We start from the raw sequence: 25,347 nt of genomic DNA, 5'->3' as shown, positions 1-25,347 counted from the left end.
AATTGTGTTTAGTGGCAACAAAAGTGTCAGTTGTTTCAGTGGCATGTCAACCTGCAATCAGGCCTTTTTTTAGGGGGGATCATAAGTTGGGAGAGAGGGAGGGAGATCCTGATTGTAAACAGGTTAGTGGCGTGTCGGCTAATGTGTGAATCATACCCCTAACTAAGGGTGTTAATGTAACATCACTAATTGGTGTAAGTATGATCATTATTTGCACCAGACCCGGTAATACAACCAATATTTTACAGGCTTTTATTAATTTTGTATTCTACAAAGCTACATGTACACGTTACCATTTTAATCGACATACAAACATATGGTAGTAATATATCATGCACACTCTTATGAGATGCCAGTATGTGAAATGTACATTTCAAAGCCTAGAACACAGACAAACATTTCCAAGTAAGTCAAGTTTGGGGAAAACTCAAACGTAAAGTGTAAATAATAACCTGTGATTCCAGTTGCACAACATTTGAGTTCTCCCCCACTCGTTCATGCTTGAATTAGGCTATGAAAACTATGCGTATATATCTGTTTCTTTTTAACTGAATGTTTTCTAATATATAATTATTTTTGCCTCCTTTATTAAAAAAATATCAAAATTATACAAAAGTAACAAAATAAAACAATAGGTTACATGGTTAGCTTTGAAGGATTTCACTTTTTCCCTTGCAAATGGCGATCTCTTTCTATGATATGGATAAGAATGAATTATTATGGCACTGTTATTATTATGGATGGTTTCTTTAATGTAAAGAAATTGCCAAGTATCAGAACCTACAATTATTTATTATTCCAATGTGTGAGAAACAAAAATTAACCCCATCTGGCATGAAGAAACCTGGTAAATATGTACAGATATTTGTCTGAAGACACAATCTGTGTTAAAAAAAATCTTGCTAGTCCGTTAAATTTAACAGTCTTAGGATGAATACAAAATGTGAAACAAAAAAACTAAAACTGGAGAGCGTCACTAAGTGACAACCAGTTTTGGTGGTGGCGTGTGACATGCTTAGATCAATCACATACTTGTATGAGGAAAAGTGTTTGATGGATTATAAAATACAACATCGACAAACTTACATGTTCATCAAGTACCACTTTTATACGGTAGAGTTATTGACCAACATGCATATTTTTCAAAAGACAACCCCTTTCCATCTTGATTATTACAATTTAGTTTATTTACTTTTTAGGAAAATCAAATATATATTTTTATTTAATACTATTCTTTGATCAGTAAATACAAAACAAAATACTACATTCTTCAGATAATATGAAAAATTTAATGCCTGCCATTGGTGTTGGCACTGTTTGCAAACTCTTTCCAAACAAGTTTCACCTAACTGCTGAATCGGGCAATCTTTTTTATGTCGGCATTCATAGCTCTGTTCATCAGCATAAACTAAGGCTACATTTACACCGACCGGACCAGCCCATCCGTTTGGAACTGGCCCGGTGTAAACATAGCCTAAGTCTGCTTAACTTATCAACATGATTCAACTTTAAAAATTCCTTTCAAACTAACTATAACAACGTAAGAACCCTGACCATGTTTCAAATGGTCCACCACAGACTACCACTTCATGGCAAGCTGTCTTTGTCCTCTCTTTGTTTGCAATCTATAGTACAGGATCTGAATGTTCACTTGTAGGACTCGTGGCACCAGGTTCAGTAAATGGCTGCAGCATGACATCTTGAGCTTGTGCTGACATAAAACTGCTGCCATGCTCTCCCCCAGCTGCATCTACATGGGAAGCATCCAGAAACCGCTCACCCTCAATTGCTTGTCGGACCTGTGGTTAAAAAAGAATCCTTGATCAGAATCAAATGAACCCGTTCCATCCTTGAGATCCCCCCCCGTGGTCTTTTTTTTATGTTTAAAAGGTGGTTCAACTTTTAAAACTGAAAAAAACAAGGGGACCATCAAAGAGAGAAATGACTTTTCTATGATGGAGTTCATTTTCATCTATCCCATAACTACTTTTAAATAAAAATTTGTGTTTTGTTAACTTAATGGGTGAAATTGCAACAGTTGTTTCTCTCTTCTTACCTCTTTAAGAGCCACCACACCCACCAGTCGTCCCAGAGTGGTTACATATGCATGGGACAGGTTAAGAAGTGCAAACAACTTGTGAACCTACAAGAAATGGTTATTATGGTTAAGTTAATACAGAAGTAGGTGAATTTGTCGTATTATTTCCTGGCAGTTATAAAGACTTTCATCACTATTAATATTTTTATTTGGCTAGAGTAAAAAAGAAATGATAGCACCTAGAAATTCGAGATTTTTACCAAAACTATGACTATATTCCTTGTTTCAGAATCTCAGAACATGATCTTTTATCTTGCTCTGCCCTTGAAAATGCAGAGCCCACCAAAAATACCTCTGAACAAAAATGCTAAGTTAGGGCTTCTTTTCAGATGCATGAAGAACTTTACCATATTACTTTAAGCATGTTGTACCTTTAACAGTGATGTTCTTTCTACCAACTGGAAGGGTGCTGGATCAATTTGACAGTTACTATAGTCTACAGATTTCTGTAACAGTTCCTTCTCCCATTGAAGTTGCTGTATAAAAAACAACAACAACAGAATGATGAGTGGAACAGCAATGCAGTGTGAATCATCAGCTGTTAATAAGTTGGGATTTGCTAATTTTATTTGTCAAATGAGCCACATTCTGGCTAAGTACAGATAATCAAAAAAGTGTTAAGACTTGGGGTTTGGATTGTTGAACGTTTTCTGTATTAATTAATGATGCTTTCATGATCATCATCATAGACATTTTTGTAATTTTACTTGCAAAAGCACACACTAACTTAGCTTTGACAGCCTGTCTGCCTTGGAGGAAGTGGAAGTTTATGAAGTACAGCAGTGGACTTTTCCAAATCACTTTTAACAGGTTTTCTCACTTGAGAAAATTGGTGCAACATGGTCTTGTTTGATCTTATTATGGCTGTGCATGTAGGACTATTTTAGCCAGACCATTGACCAAAATAACTCTGTGTCTTGTACATTGCCAAGAGTAGAAGACAACATGGCCTCTTGCTCAGCAATGAACTTCAGATCAAGAGATCCATCCAACTTTATGAGCCTGGCCAGCATTCTTGTAGATTTAGCAAGATGCCTAGCTATTAATGCCTTTTTACATAATTTACATACAAATGCTAAGTTGAGGCTTTCTTTTTTACATACATTTTGACTCACCTGCTCTCCAGTTGGACTGTCTTTGTCAGATGCTTCAGCAATTCTCTATTAGTAAAAAAAATCATTTTAATTAGTTATGATAAGCGGGTTGTCCTAAAACCAGGAATGCCAGAAATCTGGATTGCCAGAAATCTGGATAAGAAAGCCCAGAATCCTAAAACCCGGAATGACCTTTTTGTGTACGCCTTTTTTTAATAAAATACGTGGAAATATGGTTTTTTTTTTGGGGGGGGGGGGGGGATTTGGAAGTTTGTTACGAGTTTCCAATTACGTTGCGAGTTAGCGAATCAAATTGCGAGTTAGCGAATCAAATGTTTTGCAACTTGAGCCGCAAGAATCACTGGAATATTCCCGCCGTAACTTGTTTCCTTTAAAATCATTGAGTTCAGATATCACCATGACTTTAAAAAAAAAAAAAAATGTTTTGTTTCTCCTCAACTAGCTTAATTGCGAAGTTCAGTCGGGTCGAAGTTTGGAACTTTATATCGAAATTGACAATTTGATTCGCTAACTCGCAACGTAATTGGAAACTCGTAACAAACTTCCAAATCCCCCCCCCCCCCCCCCAAAAAAAAAACATATTTCCACGTATTTTATTGAAAAAAGGCGTACACAAAAAGGTCATTCCGGGTTTTAGGATTCCAGGCTTTCTTATCTGGCATTCCGGCATTCCCTCCGGCATTCCTGGTTTTAGGACAACCCTGATAAGCAATAAAAAAAAACATATACAAGTAGGAACTACTTATAAACCTTTAATGGGGCCTCTGGAGTCAAATTCAACTCCTTAAAATATTTCCAAAAATTTTGAAATCCAATGGATAAAGTCTTGTGAACTTCAGCTAGAACTTGTATTTAAAGGGTAACAACAGAAAAAGAGTTTTTAAACTGACTGTTTTTTTTGTTGTTGTTGTTGTTTTTTTGTTTTTTTTTCTACCAACCTCAGCATCATCCAGGAGTGATCCACTACCAAACAGTTTGTGAAGTCTTGCAGGAACTGAGAAATTAAAACGTAAAATGTTATTCAGTACTCAACACGGATATCAGATACTTGAACAAAATTCACGGTTAAGTTATAGATTTAGAAAGGTACATGCCATTAAATGCTACCTTAAGAACTATTAATCACAATATAAGATAATGCAAATTATATATAAAGCACATGGATTGAAAAGGGTTATAATGCAAAATTAAAGTCAACTACATAGACTGACATTACCTGGAATTTTCTCCAGTAAAGACTTTCCAGTTGATGGTCTTTGACTTGCTCCTTGAGGCTGGGTTTCCTGTTTCTAATACAAGTGAATAAAAAAGCAATCATTTCTCAAGGATATTCTACTGATCTTTAAAACAGGTTTTAATTATTAATACTGGAAGGCCGGTCAGCACAACTAAGAGAAAAAGGCTGGTCATCTCTGTCCCCAACAAAACAATCGTAACTGGCAGGGAAAGCTGACTATCTACATGGCATGGGAAGAGGAATTGAACACAGGACTGCAGAGAACTAATCCAGCTGGTAACAGGATTGAATCTAACTCAGGCAAGTATTACTACAGTTAGACCCTGCTTATTGAACTTGGTTTTTCAAATTCCCCGTTATTTCAAGCTGAAACCCATTTCCCTTGAATTTGCCCTTCAGTCATTTACTAATTTAGCATAAAGATTACAAAAGTAAATGATGTCATACTTTCAGGGATACTTCTGCTAACACTTCTAGTTTTCCTGAAGGTGCCTGGTCATCACTGCTCTCTTTGCTGCAAAAAATATGACCATAAACAATTAGTTCTAGGTGTGTTTCTCACAGACACAGACTATGTGATGTGACCTATCTTACTCACAATATTCAATGACGTATACACTCCTGCGTCAATAATTTGTGATGGTAGAATTACTGAAGGAAGATCTCTACCATGCCGATGAGAAAGTACCATGGACCCTTCTGACCTGAATGTGCTTCTTTTAGATAAAAAATACACATGAATCCTTTCAGGAAAAAAAATACGACATGCATACTTTCAGGAAAAGATAACAGTTTTTATTTTTGGAATGCTCAGCCATCTGTCCTTGCATCTGAATAGTCACCACGTACATGTATTATGCGGTTCCAGAAAAGATCCATTTTCCTGCCACAGAAGGTTTTTTTGAGTTTTAAACACTCCCAGCCTTGTGGAAATTCCAGTTTTACTAGCATCATATTCCCCTTTAAGGCTTAATCCCTTCCCAATACACCTCTTACTAATCAATGCCCTTCCTTGGGGTGGTATGGATATTTCCTGGAACATTCCACAGACACTTACTCTGACTGTAGCTGTAATGAGTCTGGTGTCTCTGGTCTCGCACACAATGCATCTTCACTCTCTGCGTTGCTGCTGGTTTGGAACATTTTTTGCATGTGTTGATTTAAAAGAGACTGGAGTTGAGGCCGCTGAATGGAGCCAAGGAGGATCATAGAATCTACAAAAAATAAGTTAAGAAAGGCCAGGTTACAGTCTTAAACAATTCCTGTAATTTCTTACAGTAGGTATAAAGTAGCTAGCAGTATTAATTGGCACCCCTCCCCCTGATGGGACCATTGGAGGTAACGCCCAAAAGAGGTTACCCTGGGAGTTTGCCAGTACCCATTTGTACTCAGACTGGGTAAGAAAGGGGCACAATGCAATGACTTTGGCCAGGATGACATTGGATCTCTTCACATCACAAAGAGCACTTCTTTTCATAAAAACTTTAATAATTTTTACTTGTTTGATAATTTTAAAAAACACTAGATATGGAGAACCAGTACCTTCAGAATCCACTAATGGGTATGAACGGTGATCTGACTTGTCCAGTAGCGCCTTGAGGTCAGCATATTTGGTATGATATGAGATGTAGTAAAGATTGGTCTTCATTATATCAGCAACAAGCAAATTGTACACCCTAAAAATGTGAAAAAATAAAATCAGAAAAAAAGATTAACTGGCTTACATAGCATTGGACATTGTTGGTGACAAACAAAGATACAGCTTGATTGGTCACACAGTCCCTGAAGGAAACCAAACAACAACATAACAAGGCAAGGCCTGCCATCAAGTGTTGCTCTCAGGGTAAAAAGAGCAGAGGTCATCCTTCAAACAAATAAAGAGGAACAGTGGACAGTGAGACAAAAATGGCTATAATCTATGCGGTCTGAGAGGCAGATTCCGAAGCAAGTGCAGAACAGAATTTCAAGTGCGATGACAGCTAGGGTCAAGTTGAAGAGAGTAATAAGAAGAATATTGAAGAATATTGGACTGGACTGAGTGTAAATCCATAGATAATGCTGCATTAATTAATTATGAAATTAAAAATTAAATGTTATCAATAAATATGTTATTTTCATCATAACACTTACTGAGATTTTGTTAAGTCAGGAAGGTATGGTAGCCTCTTGATTTGAATGATGCTGTCATAAAATGATGGCTGCAACCATTGTGCGATGGCATTGGCTATCAACACAGCAATCTGCAGAGAAAACAGCAACATAAGGGTTGCATTCAGACTTTGTGATTAATTAAGTCTACCAATATAACCAAGGAAACTATTAAAGCCAACACTGGTCATAATTTTATGTCTTTTTGTTTTTGATCGTATAATTTATTTAGTCTAGTGTAACAGTTGGCTCAATAAACATACCATAACAGGAAGAATGTGAGTGATTTGTCCTGTGAGCTCGAACACAATCACAGATGTAGATATAGTGTGCGTAACAGCTGCAGACATGGCTGCTGCTCCTGTGAAATGAACAAAACAACAATCAGAGTGAGTAAGAGATATTTTAGATCACTGACACAAAGTTACTACTTAACCTGTAATCCATAATGTTCGTAAAGGTATTACTATGGTGTGTTACAGCTGTACAGTAGGTAAGCCACAAGACAAGCGGCCCATACTGTTAAATCTTATCCTGGTTTTGGTAGCATTAAGCGGCTAGGAATATTTCTACTCCCCCCTGGATGGGAAGCTAGTCCATATCGTAGGATTACCCCCAGTAGCCATTTATACACCTGGGTGGAGAGAGGCACTATGAGAGTAAAGTGTCTTGCCCAAGAACACAACACAGTGACCTCGGCCAGTGCTAGAACCCAGACCGCTCGATCAGGAGTCCGGCAAGCTAACCATTAGGCCACCATATGCATGCCTTCCATCAGTTGTGCAATAAGGGGTAAAAAATGCTTATATGAAGTGGTCTGACTAGAAACAAGTAAAGCCTAAATATACATGCAGAATACTGAAGAAAAATCTAGTGTTTTTAATTTCATATCACACAGTTTAAAGTTTGATCATAAACAGCATAAATGTTTCATCCACTGACCAACAACAGCATATCCCCCTGGGACAATGGGTGTTATGGCATCTCCAGAGTTAACACCATCAGGAAACCATGTTGCCATGGCTTCACCTACAAGCCGACCAAATGCCGCACCTAAAATGAAAATTGTGATGCAAATGAGCGCGTAAATCATGATAGGCTTAAAACAAGTGGTTGACTATTTCCCCTTATGAAAAACTATTATTATGTTATTTCCTCTTACCTATTAAAAAGACAGGAAAAAAGACACCAGCAGGAATGGGCAATGCTACTGATACAGCTGTCATGATAAACTGATTAATAAAAAAGGTTCAAAGTTAATTCATAAGTCTTGAGTACAATACAGATTGCTGCTGCAGATTAATTCAAATTGGCCTTGCTAAAATCAGCTAAAATAAGATCAAATATGTTGATGAAACTGATTTTTTGGGATTTATTGTGAGGCATAGATAATTAAATCCACACTCCAAGGCCCATTCATTGATTGATAGAATGCAATCAGATAATTTGTGAAGTTACCAATGAATCAGCCCCTAGGTCATTCTAAAGAATTCTATGAGCTGAACTAAGTATGTCATTTGATGATAGCATGAGCATGCTATAAACACATCTGACAGAAAACAGACCAAATGAATATTCCTTTATCCACCATCAGCTAGATTACAACTGTTGATTATCACAGTGACGTACCTTTAGTACAATAAATATAACCAAGGTGACATAGATGTTAGTGTTAGCTCCATCCCAGTGCTTTAGAACATTTAAACTTGCTTGATCATCAGAATCCTTTGCTTCAGACCATGTGATGTTCATAAACAGCTCATCTATTGCTTGCTTTGGGGTCAACTAATGGTAAACAAGGTACTGAGTTTAAAAAACATTTTGCAGCACTATTCTAGGTCAGACGCCTGAAAACACCATCATTTTGTTCCACTTAAAACCAAAGGATTAAATCATGTAACCATATACCTTAACTCCAAATCTCCTTTGTTCACTGGAATCAAGTTTTAGCTTTGTCATTCAATGTGTCATTTACAAAACATTACTGTGACTGTATATATTATGAACTAAGCACACTCACCTCTCCTGCCATGAACTGTCCAAATCCTTTAGGAAATGTTATTGTAGCAATGATGAAGACGACAACAGCTGGGTATATAAAACGGCTGCAAAAACAGGAATAACTCAAGTTATGATTTTACACTCAAAAATGCTTCACTCCTCACTCTGTGGGTGGCCAGATTTAATCAAGATACTTGGCGACTAGTAGGTAACCTCTTGACAAGCCCACTACTCCACAACTGATAGCGCTAAAATGTAGATTCTGTAACAAGAATCAAATAGAAGTATTGCTACTCCCCCTGAATAGAATGCTAATATTTCTCCCCTCCCCTACCTTCCCCTCCCTGGGAGACAGGGTGGCCAAATGGTTAGCATGCCAGACTCTGGACTGAGCAGGCTAGGTTTGAACCTTGGTTGGGATCATCATGTTGTGTTTTTGAGAAGACACTCTACTCTGACTCGTAGTACACCTCTCTAAACCCAGGTGTATATTCAATGGGTACAAATTTAATGCTGGCAGTCACTCTGTGATGGATAAGCATCAGGGAAACAGGGAAAAGCTCTGGAAATGAGGATACCAATAAGCTAAGGGCTGATGGGCCTAGCAGTTTGTTGGATTTCCCTTTAGTTAATCCCTGGGTGGAGAAAGGCACCATTAGAGAAGTGCCTTCCCTAAGAACACTCAATCTGGCATCTAGAACACTAACCACAAGGCCACTGCATTTTCCACAAACTCAGTGAATGGCTAATAAAAAACAACAGTCATTACAAACATTCAAATCTTACTTTCTTGACAAAAACTGTGCCACCTTGGTATGTTTGTGAGTTCTCTGAACATCAACAAGCTTTCTGTGTGTAAACACAAACAGGGCTCCTCCAAAACCACAAAACAACCTGCAAACAGTGATTTGAACACAATAACATCAGTTTTATCAAGTAGCCAAAGTGATCAACAAACACAATGGCCATTACTTGCTAGATAATTCATAAAGCTAGGCAGACACTAGGGGACTAGTCGCAGGGAATAGTCGCAGGGACTTATCCCTTAGTGTGTACTGGTGAGAAATTGACCGATTTGTGGGACTATTGGTCCCTGTGACTAGTCCCAGAAATCAAACCAGCTTAATTTGTGGGACTAGTTGCAGGGACCAAAAATGTGGTCCCTGCAACTAGAATTTCGATGCAAAATACGAGTACACACTAGGGGACTGGTCCCCGAAGCAAGTCACTGCGACAAGTCCCTGCGACAAGTCCCCTAGTGTGTGCCAACCTTAACTTGCACTGCAATTCAGAAGAGGCTAACACCCATGAGACCTAGCCAAATACAAAATTATCACCTGGAAACTGTCTAAATTGTCATATTATTTTATTTGATATGATCTTTTCTCCTCTAAAAACATGCACTTGTTTTCTTAATGACACTTGTCACTGTGTGATTTTTACTGGCCAGATTGATCTTGCAATTTTTCCTAGCAAAATGATTAGAGAAATTTAACTTCAAATCAAACAAGTATGCTGTTCAACTACACATGAATATTAGTTTACCCTATAGATGCAAATGCAATAAACTCTTCCACATCAAATGGAAAGTCCAGTCTAAAATTTGTCTTGAACAGAGCTGTAACAGTTTCTGCAAACAAATCAAAATGTAAAAAAATTATGAATTATTTAATTTAAATGAATAAGCAGCAGCACTAAATCTGTCAAGATATGTCAATGTTTGAACTCCAATGTAACTGGTTAGTAATTGTTTGGTACATGATTTGCGTTTAAGGCTAACCAAAAGCAGATCAGATTGATCATACCTTCCTCTTTATCAAACACAGCTAGCAGACGAAACATAAGAGCTCCACAGACAGCAGCAAAGAATCCACGCCAGTAATTCCGCACAGCAAAATAAGTTGCAGTTACCTCAATACTAAACAATACCCCTAAAAAAGACATTGCAAGTGAATTAATTACATTTTAATGTTGTCATTGAGCAATGGCTGCAGTCAAACTTTATTCTCTCTGACTAAAAAAATTACTTCTTGTAGCAACTGTGTATACCTCCAATAGGAGACCCAAAACAGCTTGATACACCTACAGCACATGCTGCCGCCAGCATCTCTGTATTCCTGGACTCATTCTACAAAACACAATCAAGTGAAAAATCATTTATTTCTCTTGATGAAAACACATAACATCATTAAATAGAATTTATTGATTAATATATTCAACACTACTGAAATAAACACCCTTACTGTGTATATTCCTTTAAATGATGCAACAAATTTTCCCATGGATCGAGCAACCATGCTTGCAATGTGAACAAAAGGACCCTGTGAATATAAAGGAGAAGAAAAATTAAGGACAGTTTTATTGCAATAATTAGTAAAAAAAAATTCAATCCTTTTTCCCCTCCCTCCCCTCCCTCATCCTCATTGTACTGTGTGTCACCCAACAAATCATCTCTCACCTCTTTTCCAATTGGAATACTACTTCCCAGAGCTGTAAGAAGACCAATCTACAACACAATACAAAATAAATTATTTAGCATATTACTTAGAATAAATTGAAAATAATTGCAAGTTGCTTGCATAATTGGCAATGTGTTTACAACTAATCTTACCTGATCTCTACTTTTACTGAAGCCAGATGGCTAACACTTTTAAAAAAATATTCAAAAAATTTAACTTACCACTTTTGCAATCAATGTTCTTAGTGACAGATAGCGTTTTAATACTGTGCCTCTTAAGATGACTTTCATCTCAGGAATTCCTGAACCTATTCAAAATATTGACCAAAAAAGGAAATAATTAAAATATATAAATTAAAATCAGATTCATTAGCAACTGCATATAACCCCGGGGGGGGGGGGGTACTCCGGGATCCAAGTGACGGGGATGTGCGAAGGATTTTTTGGGGGTCAAAATTTTCGATTCCGGGATTTTTTTGGGTAGGAGAATTTGGCAGGTATTTTTTTGGGTGACTTGATTTAAATAGGGGATTTTTTTGGGTATTAAAATCAAACTAAAGTGCCTTGGCGCGGCCTTGGCAATTTAGGGGTAATTTGACTAGGGATTTTTTTGGGCGTTTTTTTTTTGGTCCAGGGATTTTTTTGGGTAATGTCGGGAGACTAAGGGATTTTTTTGGGTCCTGAGTTTTGCCTCCATTCGATCATCCCCGTCACTTTGATCCCGGAGTACCCCCCCTGGGCATATAACTCAAGATTCTTACAATATTAAATGTAGCGGTGTGATTGACTGACACACTGACAGACAGACAGACTGACTGACTGACTGACGATAGAGACATAGCCAAATTATTAGACAACAATAATTTATGAAGGAAGGAACAGATAGATGAGTGGCCGGCTAAATGAACAGACGGACATATAAACAGAGGGAAAGATGGATGGACCTGACAGATGGACTACCTGCCCCACTGATGAAGCCTGAACAGACAGATGGACGGACAGACGAATGGAAAGACAGATAGAAGGGCAGATAGATGGAGGGATGACCAAATTATCACACAGATGTGAAAGGAGGGGCAGATGGATGGAGTGGCCAGCTAGACTGACAGATGCACATATAAATGTAGGGATTTCAAGATCGAAATATGGATGGATGTGACAGATGGACTACCTGCCCCACTGATGAAGCCTGGAGAGACAGACGGACGGACAGAAGGACAGATGGAGGAGAGATGGAGGGATGGCCAGCTTATCAAACAGACATGAAGGAAGGGACAGATGGATGGAGTGGCCAGTTGGATTGACAGACGGGCATATAAATGGAGGGAGAGATGTAAAGTTGGAGGGACAGGACAGGTGAACTCCCTGACCCACTAATGAAGGGACAGACAGAAGGATGGAAGGACGGATGGATTGATGGACGGATGGACAGATTGTTCCATGCCTCCTTACTATTTTTTGCAAGCAGCTAACAAGTTGTCCATACTGTATGTACCAAGTAAACACTTTTCCATACTGTATGTACCAAGTAAACACTTGTCCATACTGTATGTACCAAGTAAACACTTGTCCATACTGTATGTACCAAGTAAACACTTGTCCATACTGTATGTACCAAGTAAATACTTGTCCATACTGTATGTACCAAGTAAACACTTGTCCATACTGTATGTACCAAGTAAACACTTGTCCATACTGTATGTACCAAGTAAACACTTGTCCATACTGTATGTACCAAGTAAACACTTGTCCATACTGTATGTACCAAGTAAACACTTGTCCATACTGTATGTACCAAGTAAACACTTGTCCATACTGTATGTACCAAGTAAACACTTGTCCATACTGTATGTACCAAGTAAACACTTGTCCATACTGTATGTACCAAGTAAATACTTGTCCATACTGTATGTACCAAGTAAACACTTGTCCATACTGTATGTACCAAGTAAACACTTTCCATACTGTATGTACCAAGTAAACACTTGTCCATACTGTATGTACCAAGTAAACACTTGTCCATACTGTATGTACCAAGTAAACACTTGTCCATACTGTATGTACCAAGTAAACACTTGTCCATACTGTATGTACCAAGTAAACACTTGTCCATACTGTATGTACCAAGTAAACACTTGTCCATACTGTATGTACCAAGTAAATACTTGTCCATACTGTATGTACCAAGTAAACACTTGTCCATACTGTATGTACCAAGTAAACACTTGTCCATACTGTATGTACCAAGTAAACACTTGTCCATACTGTATGTACCAAGTAAACACTTGTCCATACTGTATGTACCAAGTAAACACTTGTCCATACTGTATGTACCAAGTAAACACTTGTCCATACTGTATGTACCAAGTAAACACTTGTCCATACTGTATGTACCAAGTAAACACTTGTCCATACTGTATGTACCAAGTAAACACTTGTCCATACTGTATGTACCAAGTAAACACTTGTCCATACTGTATGTACCAAGTAAACACTTGTCCATACTGTATGTACCAAGTAAACACTTGTCCATACTGTATGTACCAAGTAAACACTTGTCTATACTGTATGTACCAAGTAAATACTTGTCCATACTGTATGTACCAAGTAAATACTTGTCCATACTGTATGTACCAAGTAAATACTTGTCCATACTGTATGTACCAAGTAAACACTTGTCCATACTGTATGTACCAAGTAAACACTTGTCCATACTGTATGTACCAAGTAAATACTTGTCCATACTGTATGTACCAAGTAAACACTTGTCCATACTGTATGTACCAAGTAAACACTTGTCCATACTGTATGTACCAAGTAAACACTTGTCCATACTGTATGTACCAAGTAAACACTTGTCCATACTGTATGTACCAAGTAAACACTTGTCCATACTGTATGTACCAAGTAAACACTTGTCCATACTGTATGTACCAAGTAAATACTTGTCCATACTGTATGTACCAAGTAAACACTTGTCCATACTGTATGTACCAAGTAAACACTTGTCCATACTGTATGTACCAAGTAAATACTTGTCCATACTGTATGTACCAAGTAAACACTTGTCCATACTGTATGTACCAAGTAAACACTTGTCTATACTGTATGTACCAAGTAAATACTTGTCCATACTGTATGTACCAAGTAAATACTTGTCCATACTGTATGTACCAAGTAAAACTTGTCTATACTGTATGTACCAAGTAAACACTTGTCTATACTGTATGTACCAAGTAAAACTTGTCCATACTGTATGTACCAAGTAAACACTTGTCCATACTGTATGTACCAAGTAAACACTTGTCTATACTGTATGTACCAAGTAAATACTTGTCCATACTGTATGTACCAAGTAAATACTTGTCCATACTGTATGTACCAAGTAAATACTTGTCCATACTGTATGTACCAAGTAAACACTTGTCCATACTGTATGTACCAAGTAAACACTTGTCCATACTGTATGTACCAAGTAAACACTTGTCCATACTGTATGTACCAAGTAAACACTTGTCCATACTGTATGTACCAAGTAAATACTTGTCCATACTGTATGTACCAAGTAAATACTTGTCCATACTGTATGTACCAAGTAAACACTTGTCTATACTGTATGTACCAAGTAAACACTTGTCATACTGTATGTACCAGTAAACACTTGTCCATACTGTATGTACCAAGTAAACACTTGTCCATACTGTATGTACCAAGTAAACACTTGTCCATACTGTATGTACCAAGTAAACACTTGTCCATACTGTATGTACCAAGTAAATACTTGTCCATACTGTATGTACCAAGTAAATACTTGTCCATACTGTATGTACTAAGTAATACTTGTCCATACTGTTGTAAGTAAACTTGTCCTTTTCTTATTTCCCTTCTTACTTTACTCTCTTTTCCTACTGTTACTTTCCTTTCTCTTTTTTTTTTCTTCTTTTTCTCTTTTTTTCTGTTGTTTCTTTTTTTTAAACTTTTACTGTATGTACCAGTAATACTTGTCCATACTGTATGTACCAAGTAAACACTTGTCCATACTGTATGTACCAAGTAAATACTTGTCCATACTGTATGTACCAAGTAAACACTTGTCCATACTGTATGTACCAAGTAAACACTTGTCCATACTGTATGTACCAAGTAAATACTTGTCCATACTGTATGTACCAAGTAAACACTTGTCCATACTGTATGTGCCAAGTAAATACTTGTCCATACTGTATGTACCAAGTAAATACTTGTCCATACTGTATGTACCAAGTAAACACTTGTCCATACTGTATGTACCAAGTAAACACTTGTCCATACTGTATGTACCAAGTAAATACTTGTCCATACTGTATGTACCAAGTAAACACTTGTCCATACTGTATGTACCAAGTAAATACTTGTCCATACTGTATGTACCAAGTAAACACTTGTCCATACTGTATGTACCAAGTAAACACTTGTCCATACTGTATGTACCAAGTAAACACTTGTCCATACTGTATGTACCAAGTAAATACTTGTCCATACTGTATGTACCAAGTAAACACTTGTCTATACTGTATGTACCAAGTAAACACTTGTCCATACTGTATGTACCAAGTAAACACTTGTCCATACTGTATGTACCAAGTAAACACTTGTCTATACTGTATGTACCAAGTAAACACTTGTCCATACTGTATGTACCAAGTAAACGCTTGTCCATACTGTATGTACCAAGTAAACACTTGTCCATACTGTATGTACCAAGTAAACACTTGTCTATACTGTATGTACCAAGTAAACACTTGTCCATACTGTATGTACCAAGTAAACACTTGTCTATACTGTATGTACCAAGTAAACACTTGTCCATACTGTATGTACCAAGTAAATACTTGTCCATACTGTATGTACCAAGTAAATACTTGTCCATACTGTATGTACCAAGTAAACACTTGTCCATACTGTATGTACCAAGTAAATACTTGTCCATACTGTATGTACCAAGTAAACACTTGTCCATACTGTATGTACCAAGTAAACACTTGTCCATACTGTATGTACCAAGTAAACACTTGTCCATACTGTATGTACCAAGTAAACACTTAATTCAATTAATACATTACTAAGAGGTCTATTTACAATAGATATTATCATTGATTGCAGCGAAAACTACATCTGTTGATTAAGCACAGTTAGCATCATCCCAACTCAGAGACTTACCTATTGCATGAGGAGAAACAAGGTAAGTAAATCCAACAGAGAAAGTTACAAGGATCAAAGGAAATGAAGTCCAGACAATATACTGAACAAAAGTGTTGCTTGGTAAACTGTACAACCAAATATGTGCTGAAAAGTTAAAAACAACAAAAATGTTACACAATGTGGTAAGAGCAGCTTGAAAGTTTTAACTTAAGAGTTCTCGCCGCTATTCATTTCTTGTCTTTTTCTACAAAATGAAAAGCTTAACACACCTGTTTGGCATTTATCAATGGCCAAATCCAAGACAAAGCTTATAAGTGCCATTACTATTCCAAGAATCAAAAGGAACACCCAGTCACTTCCGAGACGACTCCAGCATGGCCGCAATCGCTCTATAAACCCTGTAACAACAACAACAACAGATATAGTCAACAGTTCTTAGCACCAAGCAGCAAATATTAAATATTAGAATTAATGGAAGCAACCATGTTGTATTAACAATTGGTGAATTAAGATTAGTAAATTATCAAGCTGGTCTGCTTATAATGTTTGGTCTATGATCGCAATTTGCTGCTCTGATCTCTGCACCAAGGATGTAATAATTATTTCACTCTTAAATGAGGGGTAACACTATAAATTTTATAGTTCACCACTTTATTTTCTCTGTCTCCGATTCTGATTGGTTTAAATTGTACATGTGACCTAACAGTGTTATCTGTAGAGAGACAGTTTCAGCTTTTATAGTTCACTAAGATACCCAGATGCATGGATGGTGCTTGTTTGAGGGCCAACAGATACAAAAACCAACTTAATATTTCACTGCATTGGTTGGGTGATTTTGTTTTAAAAACATCAAATAACTATGGGCACACTGTAACGCGCTATTGTTTATATAATTATATCAAACACATGCTTGTTAGGATCACATATCCAAACCTCTGTAACTGCTTTGAATTCCTTTTGAAAAGTTGATGTTTTAAGCATTTATAGTTGTTCCTCAGAGCAGAGTGAGGGGCTAAATGTGCCTCAAAATGTCAGCTCTTCAAAAGTCTCTATAATCTCTCGGTCTATATGGAAGTTTATTTCATCTTTATCACTTTGCAGTTGTTGTTTTTTTCATGATAAAATATATTTTTCTAATTGGGATGTGCCATTTGGGGCTTCTAGTTTTCATATATTAAGACATTCTAAGACCCCTTTACACAGGCGATTTTTGTTGTGCAACTCAATGCAATTTTTGTCACATCAAGTTTCGAACAAGTTCAAAAGTCCTGCTATATTGCATCTATTTAATTGCTGCTAGTTTTCATGCGTGCAAACTCACGGCGATTTCATGGCCATTGTAGCGCTGCGATATCGCGGCAACCTTGTGCAACTTCAGTGCGACAACAATTGCACTTAGTTGTGCGACAAAAATCGCCTGCGTAAACGGGCCTTTAGGATTTAACAGATCAAACTGATGGAGACCAAAATTAAATATTCAACTCAGCTTCCACTGTGAGCAGACTTATATAAAATCCTTTTGAAATGAGGAAAAAAGGAGACAATGCATATAGTTGAAGTGCATATTATTCTTTTGTGTTCATGCTAATCTGCCTGCCCACCTCGCTCCAGATTAAAATTCTTTTTTGTCCTTTGCATATGCTAACTCACCCTGCGAGCAGAGCCCCTTCTTTTTCCACTGATATACTTGAGAAGAAGGGGCTCTGCAAGAATCGCGTCAAATCTTTGTTGAGCATGCGCGAGGTTTACGCGATGCTTGCGCGTTTAGCTTGCGCGAGGACCACTCAATCTTAGCATGCGCGCGCGGAATGGCGTGTCGGATCGTACACGACATTGTGAACAAAGTATTTGTTTTACAAGTTCTTTTCTTCAAAAAGCGTCCGAGTTCCCTCAGTAAAAACACGTCAACCACCGCTTGAGGTCGTATTAGTGACTTTACGGTAGCGGATGTGCGATTTAAACCGTGAAATTTCTTCTTGGTTTGCGAAAAAAACGGGATCTTTAATGATCAACAAGCTGCACGCGCGCACAAACGGTAGCAGATGGCGAGAGCAATCGTCAGCTCTATTGCTTTCGAGAGCGTACTGTGGGCTCCGTCTTGGCCATCAGTTTTTCCAAAAATTAATGCCCGCGCAGCAAAAACCGGTTTAATCCGGACTGACCAGCCCAAACTTTGGGGCTGCGGCGACTTCAAAGAAATGACACGATTCACGCAGAGCCTCTTTCTACTTCCCAAATCTCAACCGTAGGGAAATTAAAAGAGGCTCTGCTCGCAGGGTGATGCTAACTACAAAGTAAGGTCTATTTTAATCCTAGTCCCAGGCCCAACGTGATAAGCGGCTAAGCGTACGTCATGTAAACGGTAAGCCAGGACTGTTAGCTGTAAGAGTTCTATTAATAGATTGTCAGACAACGTATACAACGCTGATACAACGCTAAAGTAAGCAGACATCCAGAATTGTCAGGCAAGCGACAGAAGAACCTTACTTAGTGCTAGACAAAAGTTCAGACGTGACCTCACACCCAGCCACATGGCTGACAGCAACAAACAAAATACTGCAGATGAAACTGTAAGTTTGTTTGTTAAAATGTAACTAGTAACAAATCAATCTGCGATTACTTTAATATTTATCAACGCTCGGCGTTTGACATGTGTTTAACTAAAGCTTAATTTCTTGTGTGTATGCAAAAAAAAGCTTATACAACCGAAGACTGCGAAGAGAATTTCACGAGGAATGTGGTTTCGAATGTGAAATGCTGCACGTCTCTTATCGAATTTCGCTCAGATCGTAAGGCTTATTTTGAATATTACTTCCAGTTACGAAAACGCTCTCCTATATGCTCAGAACTATGATTTTTTAGATGTCAATTACATAAATTCGCCGAAGTTTTTACCGTCGAAAGCTTGGCTTCGTGAGGCTTTGAGAGCGCCGACCGAATCTTGAACTAGTGCCCAGATCTCTCTCCGAAGGAGACGCCCATGAAATGCAAAACGACCGGAATGGACCTATGGCGGACGGATTGACTTTGGACGAAACAATCCAAAAGAAAACGTTCTTTTCAAGATGTTTGCTTTGCTCAGTAGCATCTTCGTTTCCATGCATCAAATATAGCATTGAAATCCTTCTGGATTTCTACAGTGGAACCGCAATTTAACAATCCTGTATATAGCTAGGTCCTTATTATAACAAACAATATTCTCCAGCCTGGCCAAAGTTACAGCAAAATGTATGGAACAGAACCTTAACATATCAAACCTTGATTTAACAAATCCTTGCTGTAACAAAAACAATCCAGAAGCCCAAACTTAAAATGTACCCAGAAATAATAAATAAATGTCAACATGCATCAAAATAGGAATGGAAAACAGACCAACAAGGATAACAATCCTTTAATCCTGTAACAAGAGAACAACTTCAAATACATATGTCATATGTGGATATTAGACATTCAAGCACAAATGTTATCATCAGTGATCAAACAGAACCACAAATTCTGGGTAGTGCAATGTAACACTGTTTTTAAAACAGTTATTGACTATACCTCAATATAATAAACATTTTGCTTGATTTTCCACAAACTCGTTTTATTGAAGTTTTTGTCATGACAAAGCCTAGATATAACAAACAAATTTCCCCAGTGTCCCTAAGCACTGTTTTGAATCAAGGTTCCACTGTCATAGTATCTGTGAGCAGTGCCATCTATTAAATTACTAGTGATTAGTTGTCAAGGTCTCCAAACTTGCAGAATTCAAATGTTGTTAATTTTCCTTATATTTTTTGGTCAATTGGATAAACTCTTCTGTTTTCTTCCAGATCCAAGTTGAACTTAAGGATGAAGATAAGAAGTCACAAGGATGTTGTGGAGCAGACATGTGGTACTCACCAAAAGGGAAATCAGTACCTTGCGTCATTTGTCTGATATTCACGTACATTATATTCCTTCCTTTCATCATTATCTTCGCATTTTCTGTTGCATTGTGGTGGTGCCTTTCAACAATTTACATTAAGATGTTCAGGACTGGAATGCCATCCACAAACATTGACGCATGAATGCATTGTTAGGGAATGGGCAGACAAACAGCTCCTCAGCAAGGAAAATGTTAATAACACCCTTGACTGTTAAAGTGATTTCATTTTTTTAGCTTATATACATGTATACAAAATGCCAAATCTGTATCTGAGGAATACTGGAATTATTAAAATATATATTCTGGACTGTAAATAATAAAGACGGTAAATTTAAAGCTCAGTGATAAATAATGAAAATGATTTTTTTCAACAATGACACGAGCATGGGACAAAGAAAAATTCTGAGTCCCCGATGGGAATCGAACCCATGGCCTCCCAGATACCGGTTGGGTGCACTAATATATTCTGGACTTATTACTAAACAAAAGCAGTTGCACATCTTGCTATCTGTATTACATGTAGTGTAGACATGCTACAAGTGGACCTCACTGCAAGGTCAGCGGTAACCCGTCATCTTGGTTCTGTTGTATTGTTGTTGTTTAGTCTAGTTTCACTTCACGGTTCGTGCCTTGGTTCTTGTAGTTAACTTCCTCAATTGGCGCACAAGTTTAAAGCAAGCAAAGCTAGCTATCGGCCGCATAGCAGCCAAGCGACAAAGTTTCAATAGGTCAACTTGCCTCGTTTAAAGGGGTTTTTATTTGCATTTCACGCCAAAAATGGGGAGTATCACTTTTCGAGTGGCGAGTTGGCTGAACTTGACTTATACAACTGGTGTCTCAGATGACATTTACAGGACTTGAATGCCAGAAAGTACCAATTCAACTCAGACCAAAACAATGGCTTTGCAAAGTTACCACTAAGGAAGATAGCCAACATCTCTAGTTGATAGTTGAAAAGAGTTATCTAGTTACCAATTTAAGGTTATTAGACAAACACCTTGTGCCGAAGCTTTGCAGATAGAAATGCCTCACTCAGCAGAACAACCAAGACGTGCGTTGCAATCATCTCCGCAAAATCAGTCAAAAGTGTGCTGAGCTAGCTCAAAAGTCAAGCTCTTCCCAGCTCTGGTTGGAGCAGACACATAAACATTTCTCCCAGAGAGAAAAGCTTCTTTTCTCTTCTGCATTGAACTGCAAGCATGTTTCATTGAACCTAATCCCTTGTGATTGATATTTTCTGCCCTAACAGTAGCCTACTAGGCAGACTCTCTTTTGGCTCATCACGCAATCTTTCCTTCCCAAGAACGTTCATTGGGGAGGAAAGATTGCAGGACAAGCCAAAAGAACGTCTGTATAGGAGGCTACCCTTACGGCTTCTCTGATTGGTATGAGCCCAGCAACCCATTTTTGGGGTTGCTAAAAGAGGCGTGGGAATAAATATGATAAGTCCTTTGTCCCAGTGGACCATAAATAAGATCAAGGACTTTACTGAAAGTCTACATGTAGTGTGAAATGACTTTTAATTAAGCTTTTTTTTCTTGTACTATTCTAATGCATTTTATCTTGTTTTTTGCAAATATCAAGAAGGTCAGAATTTGTAGAGTTTCACGCTTTTAAATTATAATTTTATTCTGAAAGCTGAATTGGATAAAACTTTACTAAACATGAAACACTAACTAAAGAATAATCTAAAAGGCGATCTGTGTACATTAAAAAAGGTTTATAAGAGTTAAGTTAATTAGGTTAAAAAAAAGAAGTAAAATCAACTACAGTTGTACCTCTCTCAACCCTCCAAGTTTATTTTTTTCCTTAGTGGCCATTTGGCCACCAACCGCTCAAGTTTGGTCGCCAGTGAAAAATCTTCTCAAATAATTATTTTAGTCGCCAGGCTGGCAACTTCCGTTCCAATGTAATCGCCAGCTCCAAAATTTTAGTCGTCATGGCGACTAAAATGGTCTTAACTTGGAGGGTTGTCTCTCAACAGACACCGAAGGGACAGAGCATTGTGTCCGTATTAGAGAGTTGTTCATATTATAGAGGTCACCACTATGACGTCAGTTTTGACTTCATTATTTGACAGCTTAAATTACTTAGTTACTCCAAATGTTCTGCAATGCAATGCTACAGGTAAAAAGTAAACACTACGCACAAATCTGAAAACGACTAAGATCAATAAAGCGTTATGTTGTTGTTTTTGTAACCACAAACAGGAAATTGAATTGGAAACACAAAATAAAATCACCTGATCCCTGGAGTGTCAGTAATAAAGAGATTAAGTTTTTATGAATTTGTTTCCTGGGACCGAGATTTAGTGTCCGTTGTCTGTTTTAGAGAGGGTCTGTATTAGAGAGGTTTCTTCTAAAGAAAATATATGAGAATTTTGTTGGGACATCGGAGATTGTCCATAATAGAGAGATGTCCGTACGGAGAGGTTTGACTGTATATACAATTACTATTTAAAAAGCTGTTTTTCAATCTGTTCATTTTACAAGCGGGCATATGGAATCTTCTGCTATTTCTAAGATTAAAATTGCATTTGTTGGGCTCTGGTAAGAATCTGTGTAATTTATGTTCAGGGTTGTTGCAGATGTCCAGAAACATTTTGATGGTTTGAGCCTGTCTGCCTTAGGCCAGATGTTAGTCAAAGTATGAGTTTTACTTATAATATACTTTTTACACTTTTTCACCAATCTCATTTCTGAAGCCTTTGCTTTTCCTTGTCACTAACAAGTAGAAGCTGAGGTTCTGGGAAAAACATGTGAGGTTCTTAAGTATCGACCGGTATGTGCACTAGGTTGGAAAAATTTATTTACTAGAGAATTCTCATATTGTTACTTGTACAGACTTTGATTTAGAGGTAGAACCTATGTCTTTATAATTGATCCAAATAACTACAAACATTGGATCACACGTTTTGTGTCAATAATGAACTTTTTACTTGAAGTCTTGGACGAAAAGTTTAAGACAAAGAATCATGAGGAATCCAGGGATGTCGCTAAGGGCCGGCTGCCGGCTAATTTCACCAGCTGAAAGAGAACTAAAATCGTGCTGAAATATCACATGGTAAACTTTTAGAGTTGCCAACAGAAACTTTAGCCAGCTGGGCTTGTTGATTAGCCGGCTAAGTGATTTCTTAGCTACATCCCCGTGAATCATAATTAGGTGAATGCTTATCAACTTGAGTTTGAGTGTAAACTAAACTGCGGGTATATTAGGGAATCATAACACTGTTATGGTGGTTTGGATATCTGATCATGTCTTGTCACACAAGCTTTCTGGTTGTAAATTCTACTTACTTTTGACAGGACCTAACCATGAGTTATCATAACTTCTAAAATCATCATCAGCTTGTTCTTGTTCCTCTGTCCTCTGTTGCTGCTCCCTTCGTAACCTTGCACCTTGTTCTTTAGCATACTTCTGAAGTTGTGTGGTCGTAAAACGACCATACATCTAAAAATAAAGGTTAGGGAATTGTGTTAAACTCTGTAGGCATCTCTTGGAAAATCTCAAAAGCCACCAAATTTGTAACAGTTTGAAAATCTACCATCATGATGATTCAGGTGATGCCTACAGCCTTCTCAAAATGATTTGAAAGAATATTACGTAAGTTGGACATAGGAGTAGCCTACAGCGTCATAGTACACAGCACATACAGAGTAGTACACTTTCTGCCTGGAAAAAGGTGTTCATTGTTTCAAAGGAGGTGGCTGATTGAGCTTTCAGCCTTTTGGTTTCGAGAAGGGCTTGTCTATCACGCTTACTTAACTATGGAAACTCAAGGAGAGCATGTTTCTTGTAAACAGGACAAAACTTTCATCCACTATTCAGTAATGATTATTCAAAGAAAGATATGCTCTAAATGGCCAAAATAATGAAGTGATATTGGTAATTTTTAATGGGAACATTTTTGTTGTCAGTGTAAGATAATTTGAGGGGAATACGTTCTGTTGGACAAATGTGATTTTGTCCATATTTGTGGGATATATCACAAAACTGTAGGCCCACAAATATGCCATGATACAGTAGATATTGTTCTGCTGGTTGAAACCATTCTATTCACCTTCTTTTTTAATATCCCAGTTAGTAATATTGGTTATTTCTTTTAAACTAGTAAAAATTCAATAATTTTTATGTATGCTTTAAAAAGATTAATCTACCAAGTAAATGTATTTAATTTACAGCTGTGAAAATGTGAGAAATGCCATTCACATTAAAAGTGCCAGCTGGCTATTAATATTTTTATTACCAACTTCATCATTATGGACGAAAATATATAAATTTAATAATAATAAGCAATTATTATTTGATCACAGAAAAAACATGATCAAATTTGATACACCATAACCTTTTGGTCATTTGCAATGGGTTTATTACTCTGGAACTGCACCATTTATTTGTCCAAAGTATAAACCAGTAGGGATCATTGATGATAACAACTTTAGTATAATGTATATATGGCGATACAAAGAGTGGTTTCGTGTACGGATACAAACATATTGCATAAGTTATGCCCAAGTTTTTTTCAGGCATAAAAGCCTCAAATCCTTGAATATACTGAATCCATTCGGTGAAACCGTTAAAGCAGTAAGGAGGTTTTAATAAAACTTTAACACTAGTTGTATTTAAGCTCAAATTAATCTGAAACTAAAACCAATTCTATGAGTTGTTGACATTTTTAGAGGAATACTTGCTGACAAGAATCTAAATTCGTGTTGTCAATGACATTGTATCCAACATGAAAAAATCTTAACTCAATCCAAAATTCTATATATTTCAACTTATTTTAAATAAATGGGGTTAGCCATGTACGATTAGTTTCGTTCAATCACGGTAGTAATGAACAATTTTCCAAAGTGAAATCGAATCGAAAGTTCAGTTTCACGTCCCGGCATGAGAACGAATTGCTGACAGTTTGTGGATGTTCGCAATGTGAGCCTAAACACTTCAAAATGGTATTGTAACTTACCAGAGTTTGCTCAAACCCATAAGAATCCTCTTCTTCCATCATCTTGCTTTAGGAAGGGAGAATTACGGGGCAAAATAAGTAAAGACACACACCACTCGAAATATTTGTGACAACATCTCGGAGAGATATCGCGTCGCGGAAGAATACTCAAATGGCAGTAACCGCTGACCTACATAGTGCTGTCGCCCGAGCGTTGCAAAGCTTCTGTGACCAGATGAGAGGAAATGGGGTAT

General features: G+C 37.4%; 1 protein-coding gene and 1 long non-coding RNA gene across 3 annotated transcripts; one reads left to right on the top strand and one right to left on the bottom strand.

Annotated features, from left to right (window-relative positions):
- Nucleotides 1-236: 236 nt before the first annotated feature.
- Nucleotides 237-25,250, bottom strand: LOC144657806 (chloride channel protein 2-like). Of its 2 annotated transcripts, none has more exons than XM_078518171.1 (26): nt 25,115-25,250; nt 23,445-23,598; nt 16,508-16,636; nt 16,257-16,382; nt 11,280-11,365; nt 11,058-11,105; nt 10,843-10,920; nt 10,649-10,727; nt 10,405-10,530; nt 10,145-10,229; nt 9,386-9,493; nt 8,619-8,703; nt 8,228-8,383; nt 7,761-7,830; nt 7,541-7,651; nt 6,862-6,959; nt 6,581-6,690; nt 5,993-6,126; nt 5,508-5,664; nt 4,898-4,964; nt 4,430-4,502; nt 4,152-4,207; nt 3,202-3,258; nt 2,470-2,574; nt 2,057-2,143; nt 237-1,799 (listed from the first exon to the last, which is right to left on the bottom strand). In XM_078518171.1, exons 1-26 carry the CDS (start codon nt 25,154-25,156, stop codon nt 1,626-1,628), a joined length of 2,601 nt encoding a protein of 866 aa, XP_078374297.1. In that variant the 5' UTR covers nt 25,157-25,250; the 3' UTR covers nt 237-1,625. The 2 variants fall into 2 exon arrangements, with proteins under 2 accessions (XP_078374297.1, XP_078374298.1); XM_078518172.1 differs by having other exon boundaries at nt 3,214-3,258.
- Nucleotides 18,560-22,402, top strand: LOC144657807 (uncharacterized). Its single transcript, XR_013571619.1, has 2 exons — nt 18,560-18,808; nt 20,054-22,402. It is a non-coding gene; the product is annotated as an uncharacterized LOC144657807 (long non-coding RNA).
- Nucleotides 25,251-25,347: the final 97 nt, after the last annotated feature.

The sequence above is a fragment of the Oculina patagonica genome, chromosome 6 (assembly GCF_052425735.1).
Source record: "Oculina patagonica isolate OP01 chromosome 6, crgOcupat, whole genome shotgun sequence".
NCBI lineage: Eukaryota > Metazoa > Cnidaria > Anthozoa > Scleractinia > Oculinidae > Oculina > Oculina patagonica.
This window is presented reverse-complemented; position numbering and strand designations above follow the sequence as displayed.